This window comes from Cervus canadensis, chromosome 24, assembly GCF_019320065.1.
Source record: "Cervus canadensis isolate Bull #8, Minnesota chromosome 24, ASM1932006v1, whole genome shotgun sequence".
NCBI classification, from domain to species: Eukaryota; Metazoa; Chordata; class Mammalia; order Artiodactyla; family Cervidae; genus Cervus; species Cervus canadensis.
Genome location: NC_057409.1, coordinates 7,252,350 through 7,279,993, shown reverse-complemented (window position 1 = coordinate 7,279,993; position 27,644 = coordinate 7,252,350). Strand labels below are relative to the sequence as shown.

The window sequence follows — 27,644 nt, the reverse complement described above, 5'->3', positions numbered from 1 at the left end:
TATTTTATAAGTCAGGCCTTGTGCTTCTTCATTCTCATCCATGCCCTGTGAGGTGCATGAGGTGCATGACGTTACCTATGCAGAAACACTGACAGAGGTTAAAGAGCCCATCCAAAAGTTACCCACTCTGTACCTGGCAGGAAAAGTGAAAGGAAAGTGAAGTCACTCAGTCGTGTCCAACTCTTGGCGACCCCATGGACTGTAGCCTGCTAGGCTCCTCCATCCATGGGATTCTCCAGGCAAGAATACTGGAGGTGGTTGCCATTTTCTTCTTCAGGGGATCTTCCACAACACAGGGATCAAACCCAGGTCTCCCGCATTGTAGACAGATTCTTTACTGTCTGAGCCACCAGTGGCTCCTACCTGGCAGAGCTGGGCTCAAACACAGGTATGACTCCAGAGCAAAGCTCTCAGCCTGCTGACTCAGCAACTACACTGCAGGTCAGCGTGGAATTGGGAAGCTCCTGCTTTCCCATCCTCTGCCAGGTCTTCTAGGCCAATGGTTCTTAAACTTGATCATGCATCAGAATCACCTGGAGGGCCTGTTAAAACACATATTGCCGAACCCCACCCCCAGAGTTTTTGATTCAGTAGCTCTAGGGTGGGGCTGAGAATCTGCATTTCTATGGAGTTCCCAGGTGATGATGATGATGACGCTGGTCCAAGGACCACACTTGGAGAATACCGTTTTTTTTTATTTTTAAGGTGAACCAGTAATTCTTTTAAAAAATTATGACTCCTCCCTCTCCTCATTTCAAAAGTGACACAGGGTCACTTTGTAAAACACAATATATAAAAATGGAATATACAGAAAAATTGGAAGCAGAGACTAGAATTCACCTGCATTCCTCTGCTCAGAGATAAGCACAGTCAACAGTCGACAGTATCTCATCAGTTTTCAACATCCGTGCTGGTGGGAAGCAGGGTGACACATTGGTGCAGAGCATCCTTTTGGCCCCTTATAAGATCCCAGCTCTTCAGCGAGATCCTGGGGAGCCTGGGACAAGCTGAAATCCCCTCACTTGCAAAACTATTTATACTCCCATCCTTCACTGAAGTGCTGGGAGGGTTACAGGAGATGATGATTTTATCAAATACCAGACCCTGTGCCCACTGTGAAGTCAGAGCTCAAATAAAAACTTGACTGTTACTTTTGTTTTAACCGAAGGGTGCTTCGGATAGCTCTTTGCGTTTTCAGCCCTGAGACTCTTTCCTTCCCGTCGTCCTCCGTGTGGACCGCTGAAGACCCTCTGGGCTCCAGGCACCGACCGGGGGCTCCTACTAGGAGAAGGCAGCAGACCAAATGGCAGGCGCCGCCGCCCTTAGGGTCGTCGCAGGGGCCTCTCGGCCCAGTCTGCCTGTTTTACAGCCCGGTCTTAACGAGGGTTTTTAACTTTTCATTCACCAGCAGCGTAGCCCTGACTTTTAATAACACGACAAAAATTTGCTCCTGGCAATCATGGTTTCGACCACAAAACCACAGCGGGAGGCGTTCCTGGTTAACTCTTTCAGCGCTGCAGGCAGTCTGGAGCCCAAGCGCGCTCTCTCGGAGCTTGGGTGGAGTGGCGGGGAGGCCTGAGGTCACAGACCGGGATGGGATGGGTCGAGTCCCCCTCCCACCCTCCCTTGAGGCTCTCCAAGCTTCGGGGAGGAAGATGGTTTCAGATTTAGACAGCTTCGGGGACGAAGACGGTTTCAGACGGCGGGGGGGGGGGGGGGGGCAGACTGCGGCTTGAGGGGAATCCTGGTGTGCCTCCCTCACTTCCCTCTCTTTCCTTCATTCCACAGACCTACTGCGTGCTGAATACTTAATCTCCACACCCTTCATTTCCTCAACGGACGGGGACGGGACGAGACAACACTGGCCAACCAGGTGTCCAATACACCCTCGCGCCCAACAAAGGTGCTTCTCCGAACAAGGCAGCCTGACTGCGACCCGTATAGCTCTCTCGTGGAGCTGTTTCCCGCGAGACGAGGGCGTCTGGCAGCGACTTCCGGCGCCGCCCCAGGATCCCTTGCGACCGTCTCCAGGCCCCGAGGCGCTGGGTAGGAACCCACGGGCTGGAGGCACCAGTGGTTTGTGGAGGGCTGGAGGCTGGCAGATGCGCCCAGCTCCAACCACATGAAAAGTCCCGTGCGCCCCACCTGCCAGCTGCCTTGAGCTGGCTTTTAACTCCACCGCTTGGCCTCCATGCCCGCCAAGAGCCGGCTTTCGATGTGGCCTAGTAATTGCCTCTCACATTTACGGAGCTCCTCCACCGGATCGGGTGGCCCACCTACGGGTGCCCACTGTTTTCCTGACCAGGTAGGTGTCTGTATCCTTACTGGTGAGACGAGGAAACTGAGGGTCAGGGAAGAGAAGCAAATTCACTAGGATCCTGAAGTTGCTAAGTGGCAGAATTTAGACTCTTGTGCAAGTCGGGCTTTTCCCACTACACCAGGGCCTGGCAAGAGGTGGTCATTCCTTCGGGATCAAGATGGATGCGAGGACCAGCTCTCTTTAATTGCACTTCTGGGGGCACGGCAGCAGCAAGACAAGTGTCCCCGGCACAAGCAGCTCAAAACTTGCAAGCCAAGCAGTGGATTCCGCTCCCAACCCCCCTTTATCAGCAAAGGCACTTGAGCCCCCAGGCACTGAGACTGTCATTGTAATCTTTAGTGATGACTTCAGACTCTGCCTGCAATTACTCAGCAGGCACAGGTTCCCCTCACCCCACCCCAACCCAACTCTGACTTCAGACTCAAATCATTAAGGAGGAGAAATGCAGAAAACCTTTTTGTTCAAGTAGCCCAGCTTCAAGACACTTAGCCCCTAAGGGACACCAATGAATATATTTCTGTCTGCAGTCTCTGCTGTGCTAACCAGCAGAGCTAAGTGGGATGGGACACATCAAATGTTTTTTGTTTTCAAAGTATAGAATAATAGAAAGCAAGAAATAATAGAATATTGAAAGAATAAATATTAGAAATATTATATTAGAATTATTAAAAATATTAGAAGTAAAGAATAACAGAAAGCAAGAAATGCTCATTGATTGGTTATTTTTGAATGAAGTAACAAAGGTATTTCAGATTGCTCCTTAACCAGGATTTAAACCAATTGCTTTTCTAAAGTTATTGGATACCCCAACAGCTCCATTAAGTGAGTACCAATATGACCACAATTTACAGGTGAGGAAACTGACCCTCAGGTGAAGTGGCTTGGCCAAAGTCACACAGCTAATTAGTGGCAGAGCTGGAACTTGAACCTCGGTGTTGGCTTCATTGACCTGCTCTTATTCCAGTTGTTAACACATTATCAACCCCAAGAAGCCTATTCTAGAGAAATCTGATGGCCAGTGATTCTACCATGGACATAGATAGCTAACCCAGGAGAATCCAAGAGCTGACTGGTATCATGGAATCTTGTCTGCAGTCAGGTCCCACCACATGCTCTGCTGTTAGGTCTTCAAGTTCTTAAAATAATCTATTAAGGAGTAGCTAGGGAAAAAAAAGATTGTTCAATCCTTGACTCTGCCCTCTTACCTCTGAGGGTGGAAGGAAAAGGATAGTCTGTTTTAGGAGCCTGGTTTCTGCCAGCTTCCTAAACTCAGGTTACAGCAGCCCAGAATCCCAGCCTCATCCCACCTTCTCTGAGGTCTGGACCCCGAGCTGGGAGTCCATGGTAAAAGTATCAGCCAGCAGGGATTCTAAATCCCAGCTGTGGGCAAGAAGTTACCTGCGTCCTGTCAGGCAATAGAGATGACCTCACTGAAAACCACAGCTCAGCCTCCTCAGCCTTAGAACAGCCTCTGAATAAAGTCAACCACGTTTTATTGAATGCGTCTTCAGACCTTGGCTCTGTGCTAAGCATTTTACAGTTTATCACACTTAACTCTCAATAATCCTCCAGAACATTCTTGTACCCATTTTCTAGATGAGGAAAATGAAGCTCAGATCAATTCAATGACTTATCCAAATCAAGATCACACAGCGCACGAGGAGCTGAGCCTGGATTTGAACATAGGACAAACTGACTAAAGAGTGCGTATGTTTAACTAGCACACTTAACTTTCCCACTTGGGACTGTTCCAACAAGCAAGTCCCTTTAGAGAAACCCAACTCTCTGCCCAAGACAGTTCTTAGAACCACCTCAAAAAACTTCTTTAGGGCAAGAAAATGGAAAGCCTAGATGGGATTGGCCGCTGTCTCTAACTTCCAAGGCTCCTTCGATGTATCAGAAAGTGGTGCCGAAAGCCTTCACAGTTTCAGTCCTGTGTTTCCCTACCTGTCTCGAAACTGCTCAGCAGAGAGAGAGGAGAGAGAGAGAAAAAAAAAAGATTTTCCCAGGGAAACACTCAGCTCTCGCTTGAGACGGGGCCTGCCTCAACACGCTACGGTGAGATCGTCAGCCCATTCATTTACCCTTACAAATTGCTCTGTGAATCTTGGCGCCGGTCTCCCTGCCCTTTCCCCTTCTAGAAACCCCATACAGTCTCCCCGCTCGGAGAACGCCAGGCATCCACGGTTGTTTACTCACTCAAGTTCATTCGACATCTTCCTGCTCCCAGGCTCCCAGGCTGGAACGATGGATCGGCACCCGGCACCGAGGCTCTGCTGACCGCTCGTCTCTAATTCTCGCCTGACACAGACATTCCCTGCCCAGGGAACTGTTTGATTTATGTTGAGGTTTCAGTGTGGGGATTCTGCTGACAGGTAGGTTCCCGGCAGCGCTGGCGCTGATTGGCTACAGGTACAGGTGCCGGCGACAGCAGGTATACCTCAACAGGTGCAGCTGTTAACTCTTGGCCTGCCGAGTTGGGGGCGGAGCCATGGGGGTGCTGGCTGGGTGGAACTGGCCAATTCCTTCCTTGGTGAGGAGGTGGGGGTGGAGATGAGGGAGGAGAAAAAAAAAATGCTGGAGAGAAGATAGCCAGAGGAAAAATACAGGGACAAACAGATACTTGGCTGCAGAAAATCTTGATTCCTGTTTCTAGTATCCTGGATACTTGGAACATTGGAACAGCCTTCCCCCCGCCCCTCCCCACCACCACCCTGCCAAATTCCCTTGGCCTCCTCCCCTAACCAGCATCTCTACTTCACAGCCACCAGGGAATTCCCAAAGGCAAGAGCAGATCTTTCCCTGTGGGCTTCTGTGCAAGTCCCCTTTCTTTTTTCCTAAAGCTCTCCCTTTAAGAGAAAGCTTATTTCTGAATAGTCTTTTACAGTTATTCAGCAACCCACTGTGGTAGCTATTAGCACGCTCTCTTCCTCTCCCAACACACACACACTTCACAGGTGAGGAAATGGAAGCCCGAGGGTAAACGTGACTTGCCCAGGGGCATGAGCTAGTGAGTGTCAGAGCCCAGATCTGAATCTTCAGTCATCTCACTCCACATGTGGCTGTCCCTTTGAGCTGAAGTCACTGGCCTCAATTCAGCAGACATGTATGGAACACCTAATGTGTGCCAGGCCCTCCTTTGGGTTCCGGGGAGACAGGCCAAAAAGACAGGGTCACTGCTCTTAGAGTTTATGATCTTGTGTGTGTGTGTTGGTGGCTGGGAGTGGGGGTATAGGATGCAGGCAGCCTTTTATTTGGTGTAATACAGATCTGAATGAGATGTCAGCAAACCACATACCTCTGGCCAGCACACAAGGGATGGAAAAGTTGAAGTCGGTCACCTTCGAAACCTTTAGCTAGCCAGTCATTTCCCAATCTCCGGTAAGTGCTTCATTCTGCACTGGAAACGCAGGAGAAATCTGTTGCCTGTTAGACGAAGTAATTGTGGAATGATTGCCATGAGCTGTCTTCCATAAAGAACAAGGTTGGTAAACCCAGAAGATCCACAAACAAACATGACAATGCTAGAACTTTTTATAGAGCTTCCACCACGAATCTGAACTGAAGTCTAAGCCAGTCTTGGTATCTTTTGTTTTCCTCTCTCTTTCTTTCTTTTCTCCTCCCCACCCCCGGCCTCCCACCTGCCCCCTCTCCCCCCCCCCCCCCGCCCCAACACCTTTTGACACATCATTCCTTTGCTCTGTCTTCCTGAGAGCCTCAGCTTGGCCCACTCCTTTCTCTCTCAGGGAAAGGCGGGGTTTCAGCTACTCCTGCCAGTCTGATGGAGGTTTTCAAGGTAAGGCCAGAATCCAGAGGAGCCCTCTTGAGGTGTGGTCAGGCCTGTGGAGAGAGGATACTGGGTTTGAGAATTGTCAGAGGTTGGTTCCTCGCTGGAAGCTATGTTGGGGATAATGGAGGGGGTCCTGACAAATAACAGTAAATAATGATAATTGCTAGTGAAGCTACCTCCTCAGAGCAGGCCTCTCCCGCCACCCTTGTTAAAGTAGACATTCAGTCACTGTATCACATCACTTAATTCTGGCTCTCTGAACCCCTTGTGACTTTTGGACATCTCTCTAAATTGTTTATTGTCTTTTGGCCCTTCTTCTAGAATGTAACTCTGTAGGAGGAGAGACCTTGTCTGGGTCATGTTGAATCTCCAGCGCCTTCCACTGTGTCTGGCACACGGTAGGTGCCCGGCATACCTCACACGTCAAGTGTTGTGCTAAGCCTTTGCATACCTTGTCTCATCCTTAAAACCACTGTATGCCATAGGCCCTTGTATTATCCCTGTTTTAGAGATGAGGAGAAGGAGGTATGAAGTGATTAAATAAGTTCCTCAAGCTGCATGGCCTAGGAGTGGTAGCGCTAGAGTTGGGATCTGATCAGAGAGCAGAGCCTGGATGCCCAAGCCCTTGGCAGGGGTTATTGGTGGCAGGAGGGCCATTTGGTGCCAGTTGTAACTGCAAAGCTTAGTACCGCCCGAAGGATGGCACACTTGTCTGTGTCCCTGTCTGCCCGCCTCCTGGAAGGCTGTGAAGTTTCTTTCAGCTGTGTTGCAACTCACAGGTAAAGGGCCATGGGGGTGACTCACGCTGGCTGGGCTCAGGTGGAGACTGGGAACCCAGGCAGCGTGTCTGTGCTCGCTGGGCTTTTTAAATGGGTCTTCTCTCTCTACACCTCTGGATCGTGCCTCTTTAATCTCCCTCACCCATCTACGGAGATCAGCAGGTCGTGGGGCAGAGGGTTTTTAACGTCTCCACACACGGAATGCTCCAGAAGGCACGCTGGATGAGATGGAGGGACTTGTGGTCCAGGGGAGGTCGGCAGGGTACGATGAGCCAGTTTATAAGGTCTCTAGGACCCTCCAGCAGAAGCTAAGCCTCCCAGTATGGGGCATGGGCTGTTCTAGGCCTTCACTGAAGGATTCAGAGATGCCAGGTTTTTTAGAGACGCTACCCAAGCTTTGCCCCCACTCCTACCCCTTTCCTACTCCTGTGTGGCATGGGCACGGCCCAGGGCTCAGCTGGGCTGGCATCTCTTCCCCTTCTTGGATTGGCCCAGTTCTTGGTTTCTTGGCAGAGGAGATTGAAAACAGAGACTCACCAATCATATGTGACATAATGATTGTATTCACAATAATAACAGTAAGTAATGATGACTGCAATTTATTTCCTGTTTGTGTATTGCAAGCATAGTGCTAAAAGTTATCTGTGCTATCTGTCAGTATTACTCTGAGACTGGAGGACCTGGGTTCAGATCCCAGCCCCACCATTTACTAGCTGTGTGATTTTGGGCAAATGACTTAAGCGTTCTGAGCTTGTTTCCTCACCTATAAATGGTTATAAAAATAGTATCCCCTTCGTGAGGTTATTATGAGAATTAAATAGGATAATGTATATGAAGTGCATTGTTGTTGTTTAGTCACTCAGTAGAGTCCAACTCTTTGCAACCCCATGGACTACAGTCCATGTAGTCCAGGCTCCTCTGTGCATGGGATTTCCCAGACAAGAATATTGGAGTGGGTTGCCATTTCCTCCTCCAGGGAATCTTCTGACCCAGGGATCAACCCTGTGTCTCCTGCATTGGCAGGCAGGTTCTTTACCAGGGAGCCCCCAGGGAAGCCTGCCTGGCACATTGTTGTTGTTTAGTCGATAAGTCTTGTCCAACTCTTGGTCACTCCGAGGACTGCAGCACTCCAGGCTCCTCTGTCCTCCACTGTCTCCCAATAATTTGCTCAAATTCCTGTCCATGAAGGCTGGGAGAGATTGATGGCAAAAAGGAAAGGGGATGGCAGAAGACGAGATGGTTAAATGGCTTCACCGACTCAGTGGACATGAATTTGAGTCTGGCACATAGCACTAAGTAATTGTTAGGAAAGTTTTTGCTCCAAAATCATGGCAGTTGGTGACTGCAGCCATGAAATTAGAAGATGCTTGCTCCTTGGGAGAGAAGTTATGACCAACCTAGACAGCATATTAAAAAGCAGAGACATTACCTTGCCAAAAAAGGTCCATCTAGTCAAAGCTATCATTTTTCCCACAGTCATGTATGGATGTGAGAGTTGGGCCATAAAGAAAGCTGAGTGCCGAAGAATTGATGCTTTTGAACTGTGGTGTTGGAAAAGACACTTACTTGAGAGTCCCTTGGACTGCAAGGAGATCCAACCCGTCCATCCTAAAGGAAATCAGTCCAGAATATTCATTGGAAGGACTGATGCTGAAGCTGAGACGCCAATACTTTGGCCACCTGATGGGAAGAACTGACTCATTTGAAAAGACCCCGATGCTGGGAGGATTGAAGGCAGGAGGAGAGGGGGACAACAGAGGATGAGATGGTTGAATGGCATCACCGACTCAATGGAGATGAGTCTGAGTAAACTCCGGGAGTTGGTGATGGACAGGGAGGCCTGGCATGCTGCGTCCGTGGAGTCGCAGAGTCGGACACGACTGAGCGACTGAACTGAACTGAAAGGTCAGGACCACTGAGTTAGGCGACTGCTGAGAGCCGGAGCTGCTTGCATGTCTCTGCAGCTTACGCCCTGCACAGTCCCAGCGCTGTTTACAGTAGGGGCCTTGCAGTGTTCGGCGTGAATGCCCTGCTGACAGCCCTTCCTTTTCTAACACGTTAAAACTATGGTTGTTCCACACTTAATGGCAATTTGTTGACCTATATAAAAACATGGAAAGGACAAATACCCAAATGTCAACAGTAGTCCTCTGTGGGTGCCAAAATGACAGAATTCTATTTATTTATTTAGTTTGTTTGGCCTTATGGCGGCTTGTGTTATCTTACATCCCCAACCAGGGATCTTAGTTCCACGATGAGGAATTGAACCCAGGCCCACAGCAGTGAAAGTGCAGAGTCCTAACCACTGAACCACCGGAGAATTCCCCAAGATGATGGAATTTTAATTGTTTCCCTATCCTTCTCCCCCCCCCCACCAAATTTTCTCCATTGATTGTGCTTTTGTGATTAGGAATTATAAACAGAATCCCAATTTAAATGTCATTCAGTTCAGTTCAGTCATGTCTGACTCTTTGCGACCCCATGGATGCCAGGCCTCCCTGTCCATCACCAACTCCCGGAGTTTACCCAAACTCATGTCCATTGAGTCGGTGATGCCATCCAACCATCTCACCCTCTGTCGTCCCCTTCTCCTCCTGCCCTCAATCTTTCACAGCATCAGGGTCTTTTCAGATGAGTCAGCTCTTCACATCAGGTGGCCGAAGTGTTGGAGTTTCAGCTTCAGCATCAGTCCTTCCAATGAACACCCAGGACTGATCTCCTTTAGGATCGATTGGTTGGATCTCCTTGCAGTCCAAGGGATTCTCAAGAGTCTTCTCCAACACCACAGTTCAAAAGCATCAATTCTTCGGCACTCAGCTTTCTTTATGGCCCAACTCTCACATCCATTCATGACCACTGGAAAAACCATAGCCTTGACTAGATGGACCTTTGTTGACAAAGTAATGTCTCTGCTTTTTAATATGCTGTCTTGGTTGGTCATAACTTTCCTTCCAAAAAGTTATGTCTTTTAATTTCGTGGCTGCAATCACCATCTGCAGTGATTTTGGAGCCCCCAGAAATTAAGTCAGCCACTGTTTCCACTGTTTTCCCATCTGTTTGCCATGAAATGATGGGACCAGATGCCATGATCTTAGTTTTCTGAATGTTGAGCTTTGAGCCAACTTTTTCACTCTCTTCTTTCACTTTCATCAAGAGGCTCTTTAGTTCTTCTTCACTTTCTGCTATAATAAATCAAAATAAATGCCTTTTGACTAAATGGTCATCATGTCCCATTCTTCCTGGAGTAAAAGTGGAGATAAAGATAATAAAAGCTCAGAGTCCTTGCTCAGAGCTTCCCTATAAGATGCATGAATGGAGAATAGGGCTGTCCAACCTGAAAGCTCTAGGCAGTGAATTCAGGAATCAGATCAGATCTTAATTAGAATTATTATCATTTATTGAGCACTTACTCTGTGATGCTTTCTTTAAATGCTTTGTTCATTCCTCTCTGCAAAACGGTATCACGTTATTCATTCCAGACAGACAACTTCCAGAGTATTGAGCAAGTTACTAAAGGAGTAATTCCAGAGTCAGCTGCCTGAGACCTTGGACAAGCAACTTCACCTCCTCATTACTCAAATTTCCTCCTCAGTGAAATGATCACTACGAGACTTAAGGGAGATAACACGGTGTCCTTAGTATGTGCCAGGCACAGTTCTAGGTGTGTTAGGTACATATCAAGTAATTGTCTTGAGTCCTGTGGCATAGTTGTCATAATTTTCCCCATCTTACAGAGGAGGAGCGGCCTTAGAAAAGTGAGGTAACTCATCAAAGATCACTTGGCTATCTACCTAGTAACCAAGTAGGATCAAATCAATCTCTACATGACCCCAAAGCCATGGGAACAGTCCTTTCAACCTCCTACATTCCCATTTGGAACAAAGTCATGGATGGATGGATGGGTAGAAGGAAAGAGGGAAGGAAGGAAGGAAAGTAGATAGGTTGGTTGATAGCACTTACAAGATAAGGAAGGATTTGTTAGTGTTTGGACTGCAGAAACTATACAAGGAAAAACCTCACTTGGCACTTTGTCCCAGATCTCAACAAGTGTTCAAGAAATATTTGTTGAATAAATGAAAAATGAACAAATGTGTATAATTTACACGAGGTCATTGACATTCTGGCATATCAGCTGTTGCCTTCTGTCCCCACCCCCAAGGAAAGACCTCCAAAGTTTGAATCCCTGCCCTTCCTGTTATTAGCATATACCTTTGGGCCAGTGACTCAGTGTAAATTTCAGGGTCCCCATCATTCCTCAGTGGGATTGATCTGCAGCGTAAATAAGATCTCCATGTAGAGCTAATGGCCACGAGTAGGAAGCTGAGCACCCAGCTTAGAAAGGGATCCCCAGCCAACACCTATTACCAGCCTGACTACACAGTTTATGGCACTCAGCACTCAACCTTCCTTAAAAACAGTTCCTTCAGGGAATTCCCTGGTGGTCCAGTGGTTAGGATTCAGCATTTTCATTGCTGAGGCCAGGGTTCAATCCCTGGTCTGGGAAATAAGATCCAGCAAACTGCTCGGTGCAGTCAGGAGAAAAAAAAAAAAAAAGCCTCTTCTATGTGTAAAGCTCTTTTCAGTTTACATAGTGTTTTCCTATGGTTTATCTTCTCTGATAAAGGCACAGAGAGGTAGGGCCAGAATATTATCACTGGCCCCACATGACACAAACTGAAGCTTAAAGAAAACACCCCTACTTAAGCAAAGGAGTTTGGATTGGAACTTCAGATTTGGGACAAAGCATCACCATAGATACCATTATGGATCCTGTGGGTACCGTGATACTGTCCTAGGTGTGCACCTAAAGACCTATGTCATCCTGATATTCTTCTCTACTCCATCACTGGACTTAAGTGGAGGGACAGACCACACACCCGACAGAGAATATAGCCCTAACTAGAAGGCATGGAAGTTGTACTCATGAAAAATCAGGACAAGGAGTGGGCAGCCTCCAGGCCCTTTTACACTCTGTACTTTAGATTTTTATCACAGTTCGGCCAATTACACCACCTACATTCCTTCTGAGAGGAATGGAAGGGCATGAGGAATCATGGGGTCTAAAGTCATCCTGAGAGCTCCCTTAAAAGAAAAAAAAAAAAATCTGGAAACAGAGAAGCAGGTCCCGCCCCCCCCCCCCCACTTATCAAGTTGATAAAGATGAAAGAAAATGGTGTTGGCAAGGGTGAGAGAAAGCAAGCTCTCTCCTTGCTGGAGGGAGTGTGAATCAGTCCAGACTGGAGTTAGATTTCAACTCATCCTTTGATCTTACATTTTCGCTCATAGGAATTTATCCTAAGCAAATAATCTGTGTGCGGAGAGTTATCTGCAAGGATACGCATCAGAGCATTGTTTATAATTCTGAAAAATTAGAATTAATATAAATACCCTTCAGCAGAGAGACTCGGTAAAGTAAATTAAGATCCTTGAATATAGATGGATATTGAGTCACAGTTCAAAAGGATGCTACAGAAGGCCCCTTAACACCGTGGAAATTACTTCCTGTGCTTGCAGCACAATTGTTAGCATTTTTGAGCCTTTACTGTGTCCGAGGCTCTGAGCTCAGTTATTTAGTCTCATTTAATCCTCACAACCACCAAGTGAAGTAAGGACTATTATCTTTATTTTACAAACAAGGGAAGTGAGGCCTAGAAGTAAAATGTCTGGTGGTGGTTCAGTCACTTGGTCGTGTCCAGCTCTTTGTGATCTCAAGGGCTGCAGCACACCGGGCTTCCCTGTCCTTCACCATCTCCCGGTGTTTTCTCCACCCAAGGTCATTTCCAGGGGGGTCTCTGAGCCGGTTTCGAATGAACCTGGATCTCATTCCCTACTTTTAAGTCTTTCAGCTACTCTTTACCTTTAGTAAATGAGTCCTTTCCTATTTTTAAAACCCATTTCCTTGAGTGGAGAAAGAATAGGAAAGATACACACTAGAGAGTATAGGGGTGGTAGGATCAGGGTGATTTATAGTTTATTCTTTTTGTATATCTTTCAACATTATTTCTCCCATTAATAGAAAAAAAAAATAGACTCTTTATAGTTATTAAGGAATAGCAAGTCAGAGAAGGCTTATCCCTGAACTGAGAAGGAAGAAGCTGCCGGACTGCTATCTGGAGATTCTTTCTCTGTTGCCAGGAACCAGCCAGAACAGGAGTCAGCCAGAGAGAGGAGTGCCAGGAAGAATGTGGCTGCCGTCCGGGAAGGAGAGGACCCACTGGAAGGAACAGAACCCAGCCGGCTCAGCCCCTGAGGCTCACTCTCTCCAGGGACCTGGCCTCGGGCCCTAGTAGCCCACCTTCTACCACGGTGGGCCATCACCAGCCCACTTCAGAAAAAGGCCATTAAACCAGATACTGCCCACTTCCAAATAAAAGAGAGCTTCAAATAAAAGTAAATGAGAAGCACCATAGTCCCTACCACCACCCTGACAAGCAAGGCTGAAAATACATTTCCTTCTGTATTTCATCTATCTGAAGGGTCACCCTGGGGACTTGGGTATTCAGATGACAGTCTCCTTGAGAGAATGTCCAAGGCCTGGTTTGGACAGAGAGGATCCTGGACCCCCAGTGCTGAATAGAAGTGAGTGTCTGGGGTCAGGGCTGCCATCCTAGGTTAGAGGGAGGTGGGGTAGGATGGGGTGGTTGGGACAGGTGTGGCCTGCTCCAGGCTCAGGGAGGTTCAGATAGGCACAATTAACCCATAAAGTCCTTTCCTTTTCCTTAAGGGTTTTCCTTCTAAGGCTGCCTCTGATGTTTGTTTAGATCTCATCTCACTGGAGGAGGGTGTAGTAGGAGGGGAGGGGATTTGCTCCCAAGCTCTATACCTTCTGGGGAAGGCAGAGGCCACACGGTCAGAGGTTAAGTGCTTGACCTTGCTCTTTGAGGGGAGGGTTTTTCTGAATCCTCCGCTGGCCTGCCCAGAAGACTTTCTCAAGTGTCTCAGTTGGGGTTAAGATGGTGAAGCAGTGGGGCAAGGAAAGAGGAATAGTTCAGAAACTGGCCTGGAGGGACCTGTGGACCATATCTTACACCAAGATCAGGTCCCTCAGGCAGGCAGTTAACTCGAAAGGTCAGCAACCACTCACCACCCCTCACTTGCGCCAACTTACCTTTAAGCCTGTGCTCCAGACAGGCTGCCCATATGGCCTGGCCACGTGTCCTGCGACAACGTGGCCAGCTTTCCCTCCTCGACCAGACTCATTTATTTGGCTCTATCACCCCCGCCCCAATTGCTCTGGAATGCAGTTGTGTTCACATGTCAATTCGTTTGTTCATTCAGTGAGTATGGAGACTTACTTCATGATTCAGTTCAGTCACTCAGTCGTGTCTGACTCTTTGTGACCCCATGGACTGCAGCATCTCCCTGAGTTTGCTCAGACTCATGTCCATCGCATCAGTGATGCCATCCAACCACCTCATCCTCTGCCGTCCCCTTCTCCCGCCTTCAATCTTCCCCACCATCAGGGTCTTTTCCAATGAGTCGGTTCTTCATATCAGGTGGCCAAAGTACTATTATAATGATTTTTTTTTTAATTTCATCATTAAAAATTATAATTTTTATAATTTTTGAACACAAAATTTTTGAACACATAACTATATACCAGACTGGGCTAAGCACGTTACCTGCCCTGTTTCACTCAATCCTTGCAGCTGCCCAAAGACCGAGGTACAGTCATCACCTCTGCTTTATAGGTATGGAAACAGGCTTAAAGGAGTGAAGGAATTGAGTGACCAAGCCAGGATTTGAACCCAGGCTGTTTGGCTCATAAATTCAGTCCCTGAACCACCACTTTCTGTTGCCTGAAAAAGCAGTCATTCAGTGAACTTAGTGAGGACCAGCTCTGGCCAAGCATCTATACACAAGGGTGGGGAGAGAAATGAATAATGTGTCTCTTTCTGCCCACACGGAAACCTGGTGGGTGAACCTTCATCAAATTCATCTATTGGGGAAAACCTTTCCACCTTTCTCTGTCACTGTAGTTTTGTAAAATTGGTTTTACTCTCAGATAACAGTGATTCATGTGTGTTGGAGGATTCCGTGAGAGTTCACTGTAATCTACAGATGCACCTGCCTCGGCACACAGACATACAGGACAAAGCACATCTAGTTGAGAACTTAGATTCTGGAGATGAGCTACTTGAGTTCAGATCTTGACTCTGCCGTTTACTACCTGTGTGACCTTGGGCAAGTCCTTTGATCTCTTTGATCCTCCGTTTCTTCATCTTTAAACTCCTGCTTTGTAAGGTTTTACATGAGGTAACACATGCAAAGCATTTACACCACTCTTGTACACTCAGTCCTAATGATGTAAGCTATTGTTGCTATCATTAGGGATGGGCCTATCTGGCCTCCCCAGTGAAACAGTGCATTCCTGTCTTGTCTCTTCCTTTGCTCCTGCCACCCAGGACACTCAGCCCAAGGCAGGTGTGCCTGGGAGTTAGTCACCAGGCTCCCCAGCCTCACAAGGGACGTGAGCATGAATGTTCCCCTCTGCCCAGGCGCCTCTGAAATCTGACTCATGCCTCGGCAGCTCTCTCTAAAGAGAGATTTCCTTCAGCCTCAACCCACTCCCCTTTCGCAATAAACTCAGTCCTTCGTACCCTCCTAGGTCATGTGCCGATCCCCAGTTTTACCCATTGATGGACCCTAGGGAAATCTCCCTGGAGATCAGACTCCAGGCAGTTGATAGGCAGATGATAGAGACTTGACTCTCTAGCCAGTGGCTTTGACTGTTTGTACTTCCAAATTCCTAGTGGTCTCTGGATTGACTGATGACCCAGTTTAGGGTCACAGCATTTCATTTGGCCACCCTTGGACTAAGTGACAACTCAGAAACAAGCACCGTCTGGATGGGACAAGCTCGGGAGCTTATATCTGTTTCACTGTCTTACACTCCCCAGTCCCTGGGGGTTCCCTGAAGCCCGTGAGGTGGTTTGGGGGTATTGAAAGTGAAGGCTGTCAACTTAAAAGGCTGGTTGTGCCTTAGATAGTTTCCTGTTAATGGTGCCCAGCTCCAGGTCTCAAGACCCAGGTTCAAAACCTGGCTCAGCCTTTTGAGCATTTTGACTCAGCTGGGACCCTGAACTTCATAACTTGCTTCTCAGAAGTCTGTTTTCTCATCTGTAAAATGGGAATAATAATATTATTTACCTGATAGGGTGGTTATGAGGATTAAATGCATGTGAAGCATTTAATATAGTGCCTGGCACATAGTCCTGTTGTTAGGCAATGAGGGAGAAAGTTCTGGACCCAGAGTCAAGAGATTGGGGTATGAGTCCCAGCTCTGCTACTCACTGGCTGTGTAGACCGTAGGCAAGTTAACTCCCCATCTCTGAGTTTCTTCAACTGAGAAAGAAAGTTTTCGGTTTGAAGGCCAGTTGGGTTCTTTCTAGCTGCTTTATATCTGTGAACTGTGACTTGGAAGATACATATTAAAAAAAAAGGAAAAAAAAGTGAGTACCAGATGTTTTCATCTGCCAAAATTACATTTCACAGATCCCAGGACCCTTGACACCATCCTCAAAAGCCACCCCATCCAGCAGCCTCTAGGCTGAGCCTTCTCAACCCAAGGAATGGTTAGAAAGACCCCAAGAAGCCTACCCGAGGCACAGCCAGGCCTCAGGGAAGAAAGCAAAGCGGGCATCACAGTGAATCACATCACAATGAACCAGCCAGCCCCCAACATCATACCCCAGGATTTTACCCTTCTGTGCCTTAGGCAAGAGTCTAATCAGAAAGGATTAGTTTATGGCAAGGGATGTTTCCTCTGTAGCCTGAAAATGTTCTGATCTGTTGTAAAACAGGCCCTGCCAGGGAAATAGAACCGTTTCTTTTTGGTCTAGTGACCTCTGACACTACCCCCTTCCTGGCCCGCCTGGCTGTCTCAGCCACCCCCTGCAGGAGACAAAAGCTGGGAAAGGAGGCGGCGGCCAGCATCCCTAAGGACTGGGGAGTCCCTCCCCAGAGGGTCTCCATGAGTGCGGAGTCCCACTGAGTTATTCTTATGCTCTGTTTGAAGCCTCAGGGGGATGAGCTGGGTGGGATTTGCCGAAAATGAAAAGCAGTTTGTTTCAACTGGTTCTACCAGTTTTTACCCTCTACACTTAGCCATTTTAATGTAACAAATTTACCTTTACAGAGACAATGGATCTAAGAGGAATTTGTTGGTGGTAACTAGCAAACAGAGGGACCTTTTATGAGTACCCAGCATTGTGCCAAACATCTTACATCCATTGTCTTACTTAAAAAATTACTGGCTTCACAGTGGGGAAAAAAATATGGTTTTAATTTTTCAGGTGAGAAAACTGAGGTCCAGAGAAGTAAAGTGATTTGCTCAGAGTCAGTGGTGGAGCTGGCGCTTGTATTACTGCAGGGCATCCACTGCAGCCATAAATTTCTGCAAACTTGAGTGAAGCCTTGCTGGTGAAGCTGTGCCCTGGCAGATTGACCCACCTTCTCTGAAACCTCAGGCTCAGTTTTCTAGAAGACCTACCTGATCGCCTTTTAGTCCTTTGATAGCTCAGGGCTCTTGGGGCTTCCCTCATAGCTCAGTTAGTAAAGAATCTGCCTGCAATGCAGGAGACCCCAGTTCAATCCCTGGGTCAGGAAGATCCCCTCAGGAAGGGATAGGCTATCCATTCCAGTGTTCTTAGGCTTCCCTTGTGACTCAGCTGGCAAAGAATCTGCCTGCAATGTGGGAGACTTAGGTTCAATCCTTGGGAAGATCCCCTAGAGAAGGGAAAGGCTACCCACTCCAATATTCTGGCCTGGAGAATTCCGTGGACTATATATATGTGTAGTCCATGGGGTGACAAAGAGTTGGACACAGCTGAGCAACTTTCACTTTCACTTCTGTCTGTGGAAAAGAGTCTGTTTCCAGGGGTAAATGGGGGGGGGGACCCTGTTTCCCAGTCACTGTCATATCCAGTGGCCAGTTACCATGGACTTTTCCCCCCTGCCCAGCAAATGACATGTCCAAATGCAGCCAGTTTTGAAGAGTCTGGAAGAATTCTGCCATGTGGATGCCTTTTCGAGGGTCTAGTCCAGCCCTGAGCCCGTTCCTTCTCTAACTGGGAAGTGTTCTTCCTCTTCTTGCTTTTGTGCAACTGCTCAGCCCCAAGGCAAGCCCACTTCCTTCCCTCCTCTCCCTGTGCCTTTCCGAGGAAGTAGCTGCCTTTTCTTCACAACAGGCGGCTCTGCCCTGCTCTGGCTCCAGTTTCCTGTGCTGACTGCTCCATAACTCTCCTGGATCCAAACTGCTTCCAAATTCTCTGAAGTCAGTTCAGTTCAATTCAGTTCAGTTGCTCAGTCGTGTCTTTGTGACCCCATGAACTGCAGCACGCCAGGCCTCCCTGTCAGTCACCAACTCCCGGAGTCCACCCAAACCCATATCCATTGAGTCAGTGATGCCATCCAACCATCTCATCATCTGTTGTCCTCGTCTCCTCCTGCCCTCAATCTCTCCCAGCATCAGGGTCTTTTCAAATGAGTCAGCTCTTGGCATCAGGTGGCCAAAGTATTGGAGTTTCAGCTTCAACATCAGCCCTTCCAGTGAACACCCAGCACTGATCTCCTTTAGGATGGACAAGTTGGATCTCCTTGCAGTCCAAGGGACTCTCAAGAGTCTTCTCCAACACCACAGTTTAAAAGCATCAATTCTTCACTGCTCAGCTTTCTTTATGTCGAACTCTCACATCCATACATGACCACTGGAAAAACCATAGCCTTTGTTTCAAAGCAATGTCTCTGCTTTTTAATATGCTGTCTAGGTTGGTCATAACTTTCCTTCCAAGGAGTAAGCGTCTTTTAATTTCATGGCTGCAATCACCATCTGCAGTAATTTTGGAGCCCCCAGAAAAATAAAGTCAGCCACTGTTTCCCCATCTATTTGCTATGAAGTGATGGGACCGGATGCCATAATCTTAGTTTTCTGAATGTTGAGCTTTAAGCCAACTTTTTCACTCTCCTCTTTCACTTTCATCAAGAGGCTCTTTAGTTCTTCTTCACTTTCTGCCATAAGGGTGGTGTCATCTGCATATCTGAGGTTATTGATATTTCTCCTGGCAATCTCGGTTCCAGTTGGTGCTTCCTCCAGCCCAGTGTTTCTCTTGATGTACTCTGCATGTAAGTTAAATAAGCAGGGTGACAATATACAGCCTTGACCTACTCCTTTTCCTATTTGGAAGAAGTCTGTTGTTCCATGTCCAGTTCTAACTGTTGCTTCCTAACTGCATACAGGTTTCTCAAGAGGCAGATCAGGTGGTCTGGTATTCCCATCTCTTTAAGAATTTTCCAGAGTTGAATGTGATCCATGCAGTCAAAGGCTTTGGCATATTCCATAAAGCAGAAATAGATGTTTTTCTGGAACTCTCTTGCTTTTTCGATGATCCAGCGGATGTTGGCAATTTGATCTCTGGCCTCTGCCTTTTCTAAATGCAGCTTGAACATCTGGAAGTTCACGGTTCACGTATTGCTGAAGCCTAGCTTACACACACAAAGTACTCATCAAATGTTTGCAAAATTGAATTGAAGCCAGATTCTTAAAAATAAGAGCAGGGACTTCCCTGGTGGTCCAGGGGCTAAGACTCTGCACTCCCAATGCAGAGGGCCTATGTTTGATCCCTCTTCAGGGTACTAGATCCCACATGCTGTAACTAAGAGTTTGAGTGCCGCAACTAAAGATCTCAAGAGCTGCAGCTAAGACCAGACACAGTCAAATAATAAAACTAAAACTTTTTTTTTTAATTTTGAAAAGCAACAAGAGCTATCATGTATGTCAGCTGCTGTGAGCCAAGCTGTGTGCTAAGTTCCTTATACATGTGTTTAGTTATCCCATAACTTCATGGCAGACAGATGGGGAAACAATGGAAACAGTGAGAGATTTTATTTTGGGGGCTCCAAAATCACTGCAGATGGTGACTGCAGCCATGAAATTAAAAGACGCTTGCTCCTTGGAAGAAAAGCTATGATCAACCTAGACAACATATTAAAAAGCAGAGACATTACTTTGCCAACAAAGGTCTGTCTAGTCAAGGCTTTGATTTTTCCAGTAGTCATGTATGGATGTGAGAGTTGGACTATAAAGAAAGCTGAGTGCCAAAGAATTGATGCTTTTGAACAGTGGTGTTGGAGAAGACTCTTGAAAGTCCCTTGGACTGCAAAGAGATCCAACCAGTTCATCCTAAGGGAAATCAGTCCTGAAAATTCATTGGAAGGACTGATATTGAAGCTGAGACTCCAATACTTTGGCCACCTGATGCGAAGAACTGACTCATTTGAAAAGACCCTGATGCTGGGAAAGATTGAAGGCAGGAGGAGAAGGGGATGATGGAGGATGAGATGGTTGGATGTCATCACTGACTCAATGGACATGAGTTTGAGCGAGCTCTGGGAGTTGGTGATGGACAGGGAAGCCTGGCCTGCTGCAGTCCATGGGGTCGCAGAGTCAGACACGACTGAGTAACTGAACTGAACTGATGTGTTTATACAAGTACACACACACACACACACACACACACACACACACACACGCAATCCCCATGAGATACAGGGTAGCCATTAAACCTGAAAACAGAAAAATCTGCATCTCAAATGTGAATGGTTTAGCTATATTACGTTATATACATTAGCTATATTATATTATAGGCAAATTAAGGGTGTCTCAGACTGTAAAAATAATACCTGCAATGCAGGAGACCCAGGTTCCATCCCTGTGTCAGAAAGATCCCCTAGCAATCCACTCCAGTATTCTTGCCTGGGAAATATCATGGACAGAGGAACCTGGTGGGCTACAGTCCATGGGATTACAAAGAGTTGGACATGACTTTGCAACTAAACAATAGTATCTATGTGCAGAGGATGAGATGGTTGGATGGCATCACTGACTCGATGGACACGAGTTTGAGCAAGCTCCTAGAGTTGGTGAAGGACAGGGAAGCCTGGCGTGCTGCAGTCCATGGGGTCACAAAGAGACTCTACTGAGAGACTGAACTGAACTGTCCAAGCTGTATGTGATTATGTATGTGTGTGTGTGTATTACTGTTATCAGTCTCCACTTTACACTGAGAATACCGAGGCCTAAGGTCAGAGGAATGTGTTGTGCTAGAAACAGGATATAAACCCAGGTCTGCCTGATCTCAGAGCCATGAAGCTGGACTAGCTCCAAAGTGGCACACTTAAGCCAGGTGAAATGTGAGACTTGAAAACAGTGGTTTTCCTGAAATTGAATGCGTGTGTGTGTGTGTGTGTGTATATGTGTGTGTGTGTCTGGGAAGTGTGAAGTCTTTGGAGGGCTCCCACAGCTCTAGGAAGTGGGTGCTTAACTATGGGAGGACTTGGGTTTGTAACTCTAACTTCACCATTTATCAGTCACATGACATAACCATGGGCAAGTTGTTTCATATGACCTAGCATGGGTTCTCCCACCTTTGAGATCGGTATAACAGTGCCTACCTCATGGCTTTTTTTTTTTCCATTTATTTTTATTAGTTGGAGGCTAATTGCTTTACAATATTGTAGTGGTTTTTGCCATACATTGACATGAATCAGCCATGGATTTACATGTGTTCCCCATCCTGATGCCCCCTCCCACCTCCCTTCCCATCCCATCCCTCTCGGTCTTCCCAGTGCACCAGCCCTGAGCACTTGTCTCATGCATCCAACCTGGGCTGGCGATCTGTTTCACACTTGATAATATACATGTTTCAAGGGAGGATTCATTCAATGTGATAATGCATGTAAACCTCTCAGCATGTGTAAGTTCTCAGTAAATGTTGAGTATTAGTATTATCATTTTGCTGTTATGATTACAACTCGCTGTCTCCTCCTCCTCCCATTACCCACCTGCCACGCACACACACACACAGTTCTTTGGAAACCCAGGATATAGTCGTCTGTCTAAGCCATTGTGACAGATACTTCCATCACAAACACATCAGAGTAGCCAGTCAGCCCAGGGAGTAAAAAAAAAAAAACAAACAGCCAACTCCCTGGTGTGAATGACTCCAGGGAATCTTTATGATTTGGGTCAAAAAAAGAATCTTTGGCTCCTTCTTTGGGCTTCTCCTTGCCTAACTCTTTCTGAAATGAATTGGATTGAAGCCTTAAACATGAACGGGGCCACTGTGACCTGATTGCCCACCTTAGAAGTGCAGGTGAAATCCAGGCCCTGGGTTCAGGGGCTGACGGGACGACTGGAACCCCTCAACTGGAACCTTGACCTTCAGGATTCTGCCTGAGGGGGGCTGGCTGAGGATGAGGGTCCCCCTTAGTAGTTTTAAAGACCAGACCTTAGGGTGTTCTGCCCTCAACCTGAAACAACTATCTGGCAGGTGGAGGAGTTGCCAGGGAAAAATCCTCTCAATAGGTCATGTTTTTGGTCTCTGATTTGTAGAAATAGGTCAGGTTATTTGAAATAAAAAAATGATTTTTTTCTTATTTCAATAGAAATGCATGGTCTTTGAGATTGAAAAAAAAATGCAATGCACATAATGAAGAAATTTTATCCAAAGAGAACCACCATTGTTCTTCCCTACACTTTACCTGTTTAGAGGAAGACCACTGCCCTGCAATTAAATGCACAACCTCTCCAACTGGACTCTCACACTAGCTGTATACATGTGGGCTAGTCTCTTGAACCCTCTGAGCCTAATTCCTCAATTGTAAAATGAAAATAAAAATATTTATGTTTTTAATTTTAAAGACAGCATCTATATTATATGATTGAAATAACACCTAAAAGTGACTCAGCAAATGTTAGCTCTCCTTATAGCAAGTGCAGATTCTTGGGGAAAAAAAATTGCTATCACACCATAGATCCTATTTATAACCTGCTTTTTACCCACACTAGCCGACAATGTGAATCTCTTTCCAATATCAAATGTTCCATTATGACCTTTGTATGGAAGATATGGCCTCATTTATCAGTCCCCCACTGATGGATATTCAGGACATATCCAGCATTTCTATTTTTATCAACAGTGCTGCATGAACTATGACTAAACCTTTGTGTCCAGCCATCATTATTTCCTTGGAGCCAATTTCAAGAAATAGAATTTCAGGGTGGTTTTAGGGTAGGCAAAATTTTATGATTTTTGATACCTGTTACCAAACTGCCCTCCAGAAAGGTTATAGCGAGTTCTTTTCCCACCAAGAGGGAACGAGAGTGACTGTTTCCCTGTATCATCACCAACACTGGTTTTTATCATTTTTGTCCATCTATAAGGAATTTTCTTGAGCAAGGGGATTTGTTCTATCTGTCTGATTCAACTGGAACTCCCAGAGGGCAGGGCAGGGAGGTATTAACAGTTCCTTCCATGTGTAGCTCCCATGCCTAGTACATGCTCTTCACACAATAAACACTCACGAACTATCTAAACTGAGTCTCTGAAGACAAGAGTGACTTTAAGCGCCCTGAACAGCCAGTTCTTAATAACGCAAAACTGACCAACTAAAAATGGTACCTGGAGGAAATTCAGAGGCTGTGCACAGAAGGCAAAGGCACTTACAGAAGCACTGCCCTGATATTCAGATCTTAATCAGCCGAAATAAGCCTGGGCCAGGGCCACATATCTGCCAGCAGATTTGCATGCAGAACTAGAGACCCACTCCAGTTTCAAATGCACCGGGGAGCTCTGAGCCAGGAGACGGGTTTCACGCTGTCACCGTTTTGGCGGTGGCCCAGGACACGTCACCTCATCCTTTTGGGCTTGGTGTTCCTATCGGCTTAGTAGTGTTTCCTCCAGAGGTATTTTAACAATCATGGAATTCCACGTTTCTCCCCTTTCCAACATTTACTGAATGTGATGCCTCCCATCCATGCTGGAGGCAGGTTGGCATGTGAGTAAAGAAACAGACTCTGGAGTTGGGCGTTCTGGATTCAAAACCCTCGCTCTGTAGCATCCTCACTGTATGAATTTGGACAATGGGACTCCTCTGAGACCTGTCCCCAGACTTTTTGGTACCAGGGACCAGTTTCATCCAGAGCACGATGGTGGTAGTGGTGGGTGGGTGGGTAGGTGGGTGGTATCCGGATGATTCAAGAGTGCTACATTTATTGTGCACTTTATTTCTATTAGTATTACATCAGCTCCACCTCAGATCATCAGGCATTAGATCCCAGAGGTTGGGGACCCCTGCTTTGGAGGGTTTGGTGGACAGATTAAATCAACTCATCTGTGCAAATCCCTTAGGACAGTGCTTGGTACACAGTGAGCTCTAAGTGTCAGCAATGACTTGTCTGATTTAAACCTTGCAGTATCACTGTGAGGTAACGATTAATTTGCCATCTTTAAAGACAGGGAATGAGGAGCAGAGGTCACCCAGCTGGGAAGGATAAAGCCTGCACTGAGCTCACGATATCTCACTCAGGACTTTTTGCAGAAACCTAAAATATTAAAGCTGGAAAACACCTTCCAAGTCATCTCATCCCGTCTTGATGAGCCCAGAGAGTGGAACAGACTTGCCTACAGACACGTACGTGAGGTACTTGACCCAGCAGGGCCTGGGCTCCAGCCTCCCCATGGCTGCTTGGGACCCTGGTGCCCAGAGAAAGAAGCCTCTGTCTCTGCCCAGTCACTGCCCTCCCTCCTGGGCAAGGAGAGAAGCCCAGAAGCTTGTGGGGACTTGACCAACTCTCCGGCCAGGCACAGGCCAGGTGCTCAGAGAAGCCACTGTTGTTGCTGGCCGCTCCAATCACTCCTTTTGTGCAGTCATTCCAGTCTCGGGTCCTCTCCCAGGGGGACGGTCTTCCACCAGCTCCTGCCCGGACTTGTCCTCTCTGCAGCTCCCCTGGGTGCCGAGGCAGGGGGACTCTGAGAGTGGCTGTTCTTGCTGCTGGGCCCACGCTGCTCCCTGTTCAGACTCAGCACTGGGCACGGGGTGCTGAAGGGCGAGATCCTGGGGGAACGGGCTCCTGCCCCCTCCTCAAGAGCTCACTGTTCCCTGCCTTGTTCTTGAAAGTGATAGTGAAGTTGCTCAGTTGTGTCCGACTCTTTGCGACCCCGTGGACGGTAGCCTACCAGGCTCCATGGTCCATGGGATTTTCCAGGCAAGAATACTGGAGTGGGCTGCCATTTCCTTCTCCAAGGGATCTTCCCAACCCAGGTCTCCTGCATTGCAGACAGACGCTTTACCATCTGAGCCACTAGGAAAGCCTTGTTCTTAGGCTCTTTTCATAAGAAATGATATATTTAACCCAACGTATTAAAATTATTACTTCAGTGTGTAGTCAATGTACATAAAGCACTAATGAGGGGAGCTTATTTTTTGTACAAATTGTTAAACTCTGATACAGATTTTAATACTACAGTGCAGCTCATTTTGGATGCTACATTTTCAAGGGCTAGGGACCAAAAAGTGGAAAAATCTACATGTCCACCAAATGGTAAATTAACAAGAGGTAGTATATCCATACAGTCGTTTAGTTCAGTTCAGTCACTCAGTCAGTCGTGTCCAACTCTTTGCGACCCCATGGACTGCAGCACTCCAGGCTTCCCTGTCCATCACCAACTCCCGGAGTTTACTCAAACTCATGTCCGTCGAGTCAGTGATGCCATCCAACCATTTCATCCTGTCATCCCCTTCTCCTCCTGCCTTCAATCTTTCCCAGCATCAGGGTCTTTTCTAATGAGTCAGTTCTTCCCATCAGGTGGCCAAAGTATTGGAGTTTCAGCTTCAGCATCAGTCCTTCCAGTGAATTTTCAGGACTGATCTCCTTTAGGATGGACTGGTTGGATCTCATTGCAGGCCAAGGGACTCTCCAAGAGTCTTCTCCAACACCACAATTCAAAAGCATCAATTCTTCTGCACTTAGCTTTCTTTATAGTCCAACTCTCACATCCATATATGACTACTAGAAAAACCATAGCTTTGACTAGATGGACCTTTGTTGGCAAAGTAATATCTCTGCTTTTTAATATGCTGTCTAGGTTTGATCATAGCTTTTCTTCCAAGGAGCAAGCGTTGTTTAGTTTCATGGCAGCAGTAACCATCTGCAGTGATTTTGAAGCCCCTCAAAATAAAGTCTCACTCTTTCCATTGTTTCCCCATCTATTTGCCATGAACTGATTGGACCGGATGCCATGATCTTAGTTTTCTGAATGTTGAGTTTTAAGCCAACGTTTTCACTCTCCTCTTTGACTTTCATTATTCAGCCTTTAAAAGGAATAAAGTACGATAGGAGGAAACGTTGAAAAAAAAAGAGGCTAAGGAAAGGAAACCAGACACAAAAGACTATATGATTTCTTTTATATGAAATGTCCAGAATAGGCAAATCCATAGAGAAAGGAAGCAGATGGTGGTTGCCGGGGGACTAGGAGTTGGGGTATTTTGGAGTGACTGCTACTAGGGACAGGGTTTCTTTAGGGGGTGATGAGTTGCTCTGGAATAAGTGTGATGGGTGTATAACCTTGTGAATACACCAATAGTCATTAAGTTGTATACTTCCAAATAGTGAATTGAATGGTATAGGAATACTGTCTCAATTTTTTAAATGAATTATTTTATATTAAAATATTATTAATAAATATTAAAAATAAAATGTAGTCATACCAAAACAGTGAAGTTGTCTTTTTTGTCTTTTTCAGTTTATTTTTTATATTGAAGTATATTTGATTCACAATGTTGTGTTAGTTTCAGGTACAGCAAAGTGATTCCGGTACACATATATATATACATATATCTGTTCTTTTTCAGATTCTTTCCCAATGTAGGTTATTACAGAGTGCTGAGTAGGGTTTCCTGAGCTACACAGTAAAAAAAAGTGAAAGTCAAAGTCACTCAGTCGTGTCCTTGCGACCCCATGGACTAAACAGTCCATGGAATTCTCCAGGCAGAAATACTGGAGTGGGTAGCTGTTCTCTTTTCCAGGGGATCGTCCCAACCCAGGGATTGAACCCAGGTCTCCCACCTTGCAGATAGATTCTTTACCATCTGTCCTTGTTAATTAGCTATTTTATATATAGTAGTGTGTGTATGTTAATCCCAAACTCCTAATTTATTCCCACCCCCCCCCCCAACCTTTTCTCTTTGGTAACCATAAATTTGTTTTCAAAGTCTGTGAGTCAGTTTCTATTCTGTAAATAAGTTCATTTGTGTCTTTATTTTAGATTCCACATATAAGTGATATCATATGATATTTGTCTTTGTCTGAATAAAGCTGTTTTTAATAGGAAAACATTCTACGCCGATTCAGTTTCCAAGTTTAAACGTAAATTAATTGAAATGAAATTTAAGATTCAGCTCTTCAGTGACAGTTGCCACATTTCAAGCCTAGCTAGGCATGTGGTATACCAGGGCTACCATCCTGGACGATGCAGCTTTGAGGTATGGCTGCTCCAGGTCACCGCCTGAGACTTTGACTGGCATCCTTGTCCATCTCTGGCTTGGGGAAACCCTGAAGGGACCGGGGGCAGACGGGCCCAGGACACTGAGGTGAATGAATGAAGCTCTAAGAGCATGCGTGTCTTTTTTTTTCCCCACCATGATGCAAAAGCATGACAGTTTTATCATTCTTTTCCAACAACAGCTCTTGTCTTACAGGTGAGGAAATCCACAGAACATCAAAACCGGAAGGAATCATCGAGATAACCAGTTTCTCAAAAAAAATTACATCAAGTACAATTCACTGTTTGTGGTGTACAAACCGTGGGTTTTGACAAATGTGCGATATTGTGTGTCCTCCACCACAGTCAAGACACAGAACAGTTCTGACACTCCCTGCGTTCCCTCGAGCGCCCTGTTACTGTCTCTCGCTCCC

The 27,644-nt window shown here is 46.4% G+C and overlaps 1 protein-coding gene, 1 long non-coding RNA gene and 1 other non-coding gene across 3 annotated transcripts in view; 2 read left to right on the top strand and 1 right to left on the bottom strand.

Moving 5' to 3' along the window:
• Positions 1–4,749, bottom strand: part of GRHL3 (grainyhead like transcription factor 3) — a 35,901-nt gene extending 31,152 nt beyond the window's left edge. The window contains exon 1 of the mRNA XM_043445839.1: positions 4,520–4,749. Coding sequence (XP_043301774.1) covers positions 4,520–4,536 — 17 coding nt within the window. The 5' untranslated portion in view covers positions 4,537–4,749. The remainder of the gene's footprint in view (positions 1–4,519) is intronic.
• LOC122426716 lies at positions 1,712–13,346 on the top strand. The gene is made up of 3 exons (XR_006265220.1): positions 1,712–2,305; positions 4,551–4,695; positions 13,025–13,346. It is a non-coding gene; the product is annotated as an uncharacterized LOC122426716 (long non-coding RNA).
• On the top strand, positions 11,322–11,393 carry TRNAE-UUC. Its single transcript has one exon. It is a non-coding gene; the product is annotated as a tRNA-Glu (tRNA).
• Positions 13,347–27,644: the final 14,298 nt, after the last annotated feature.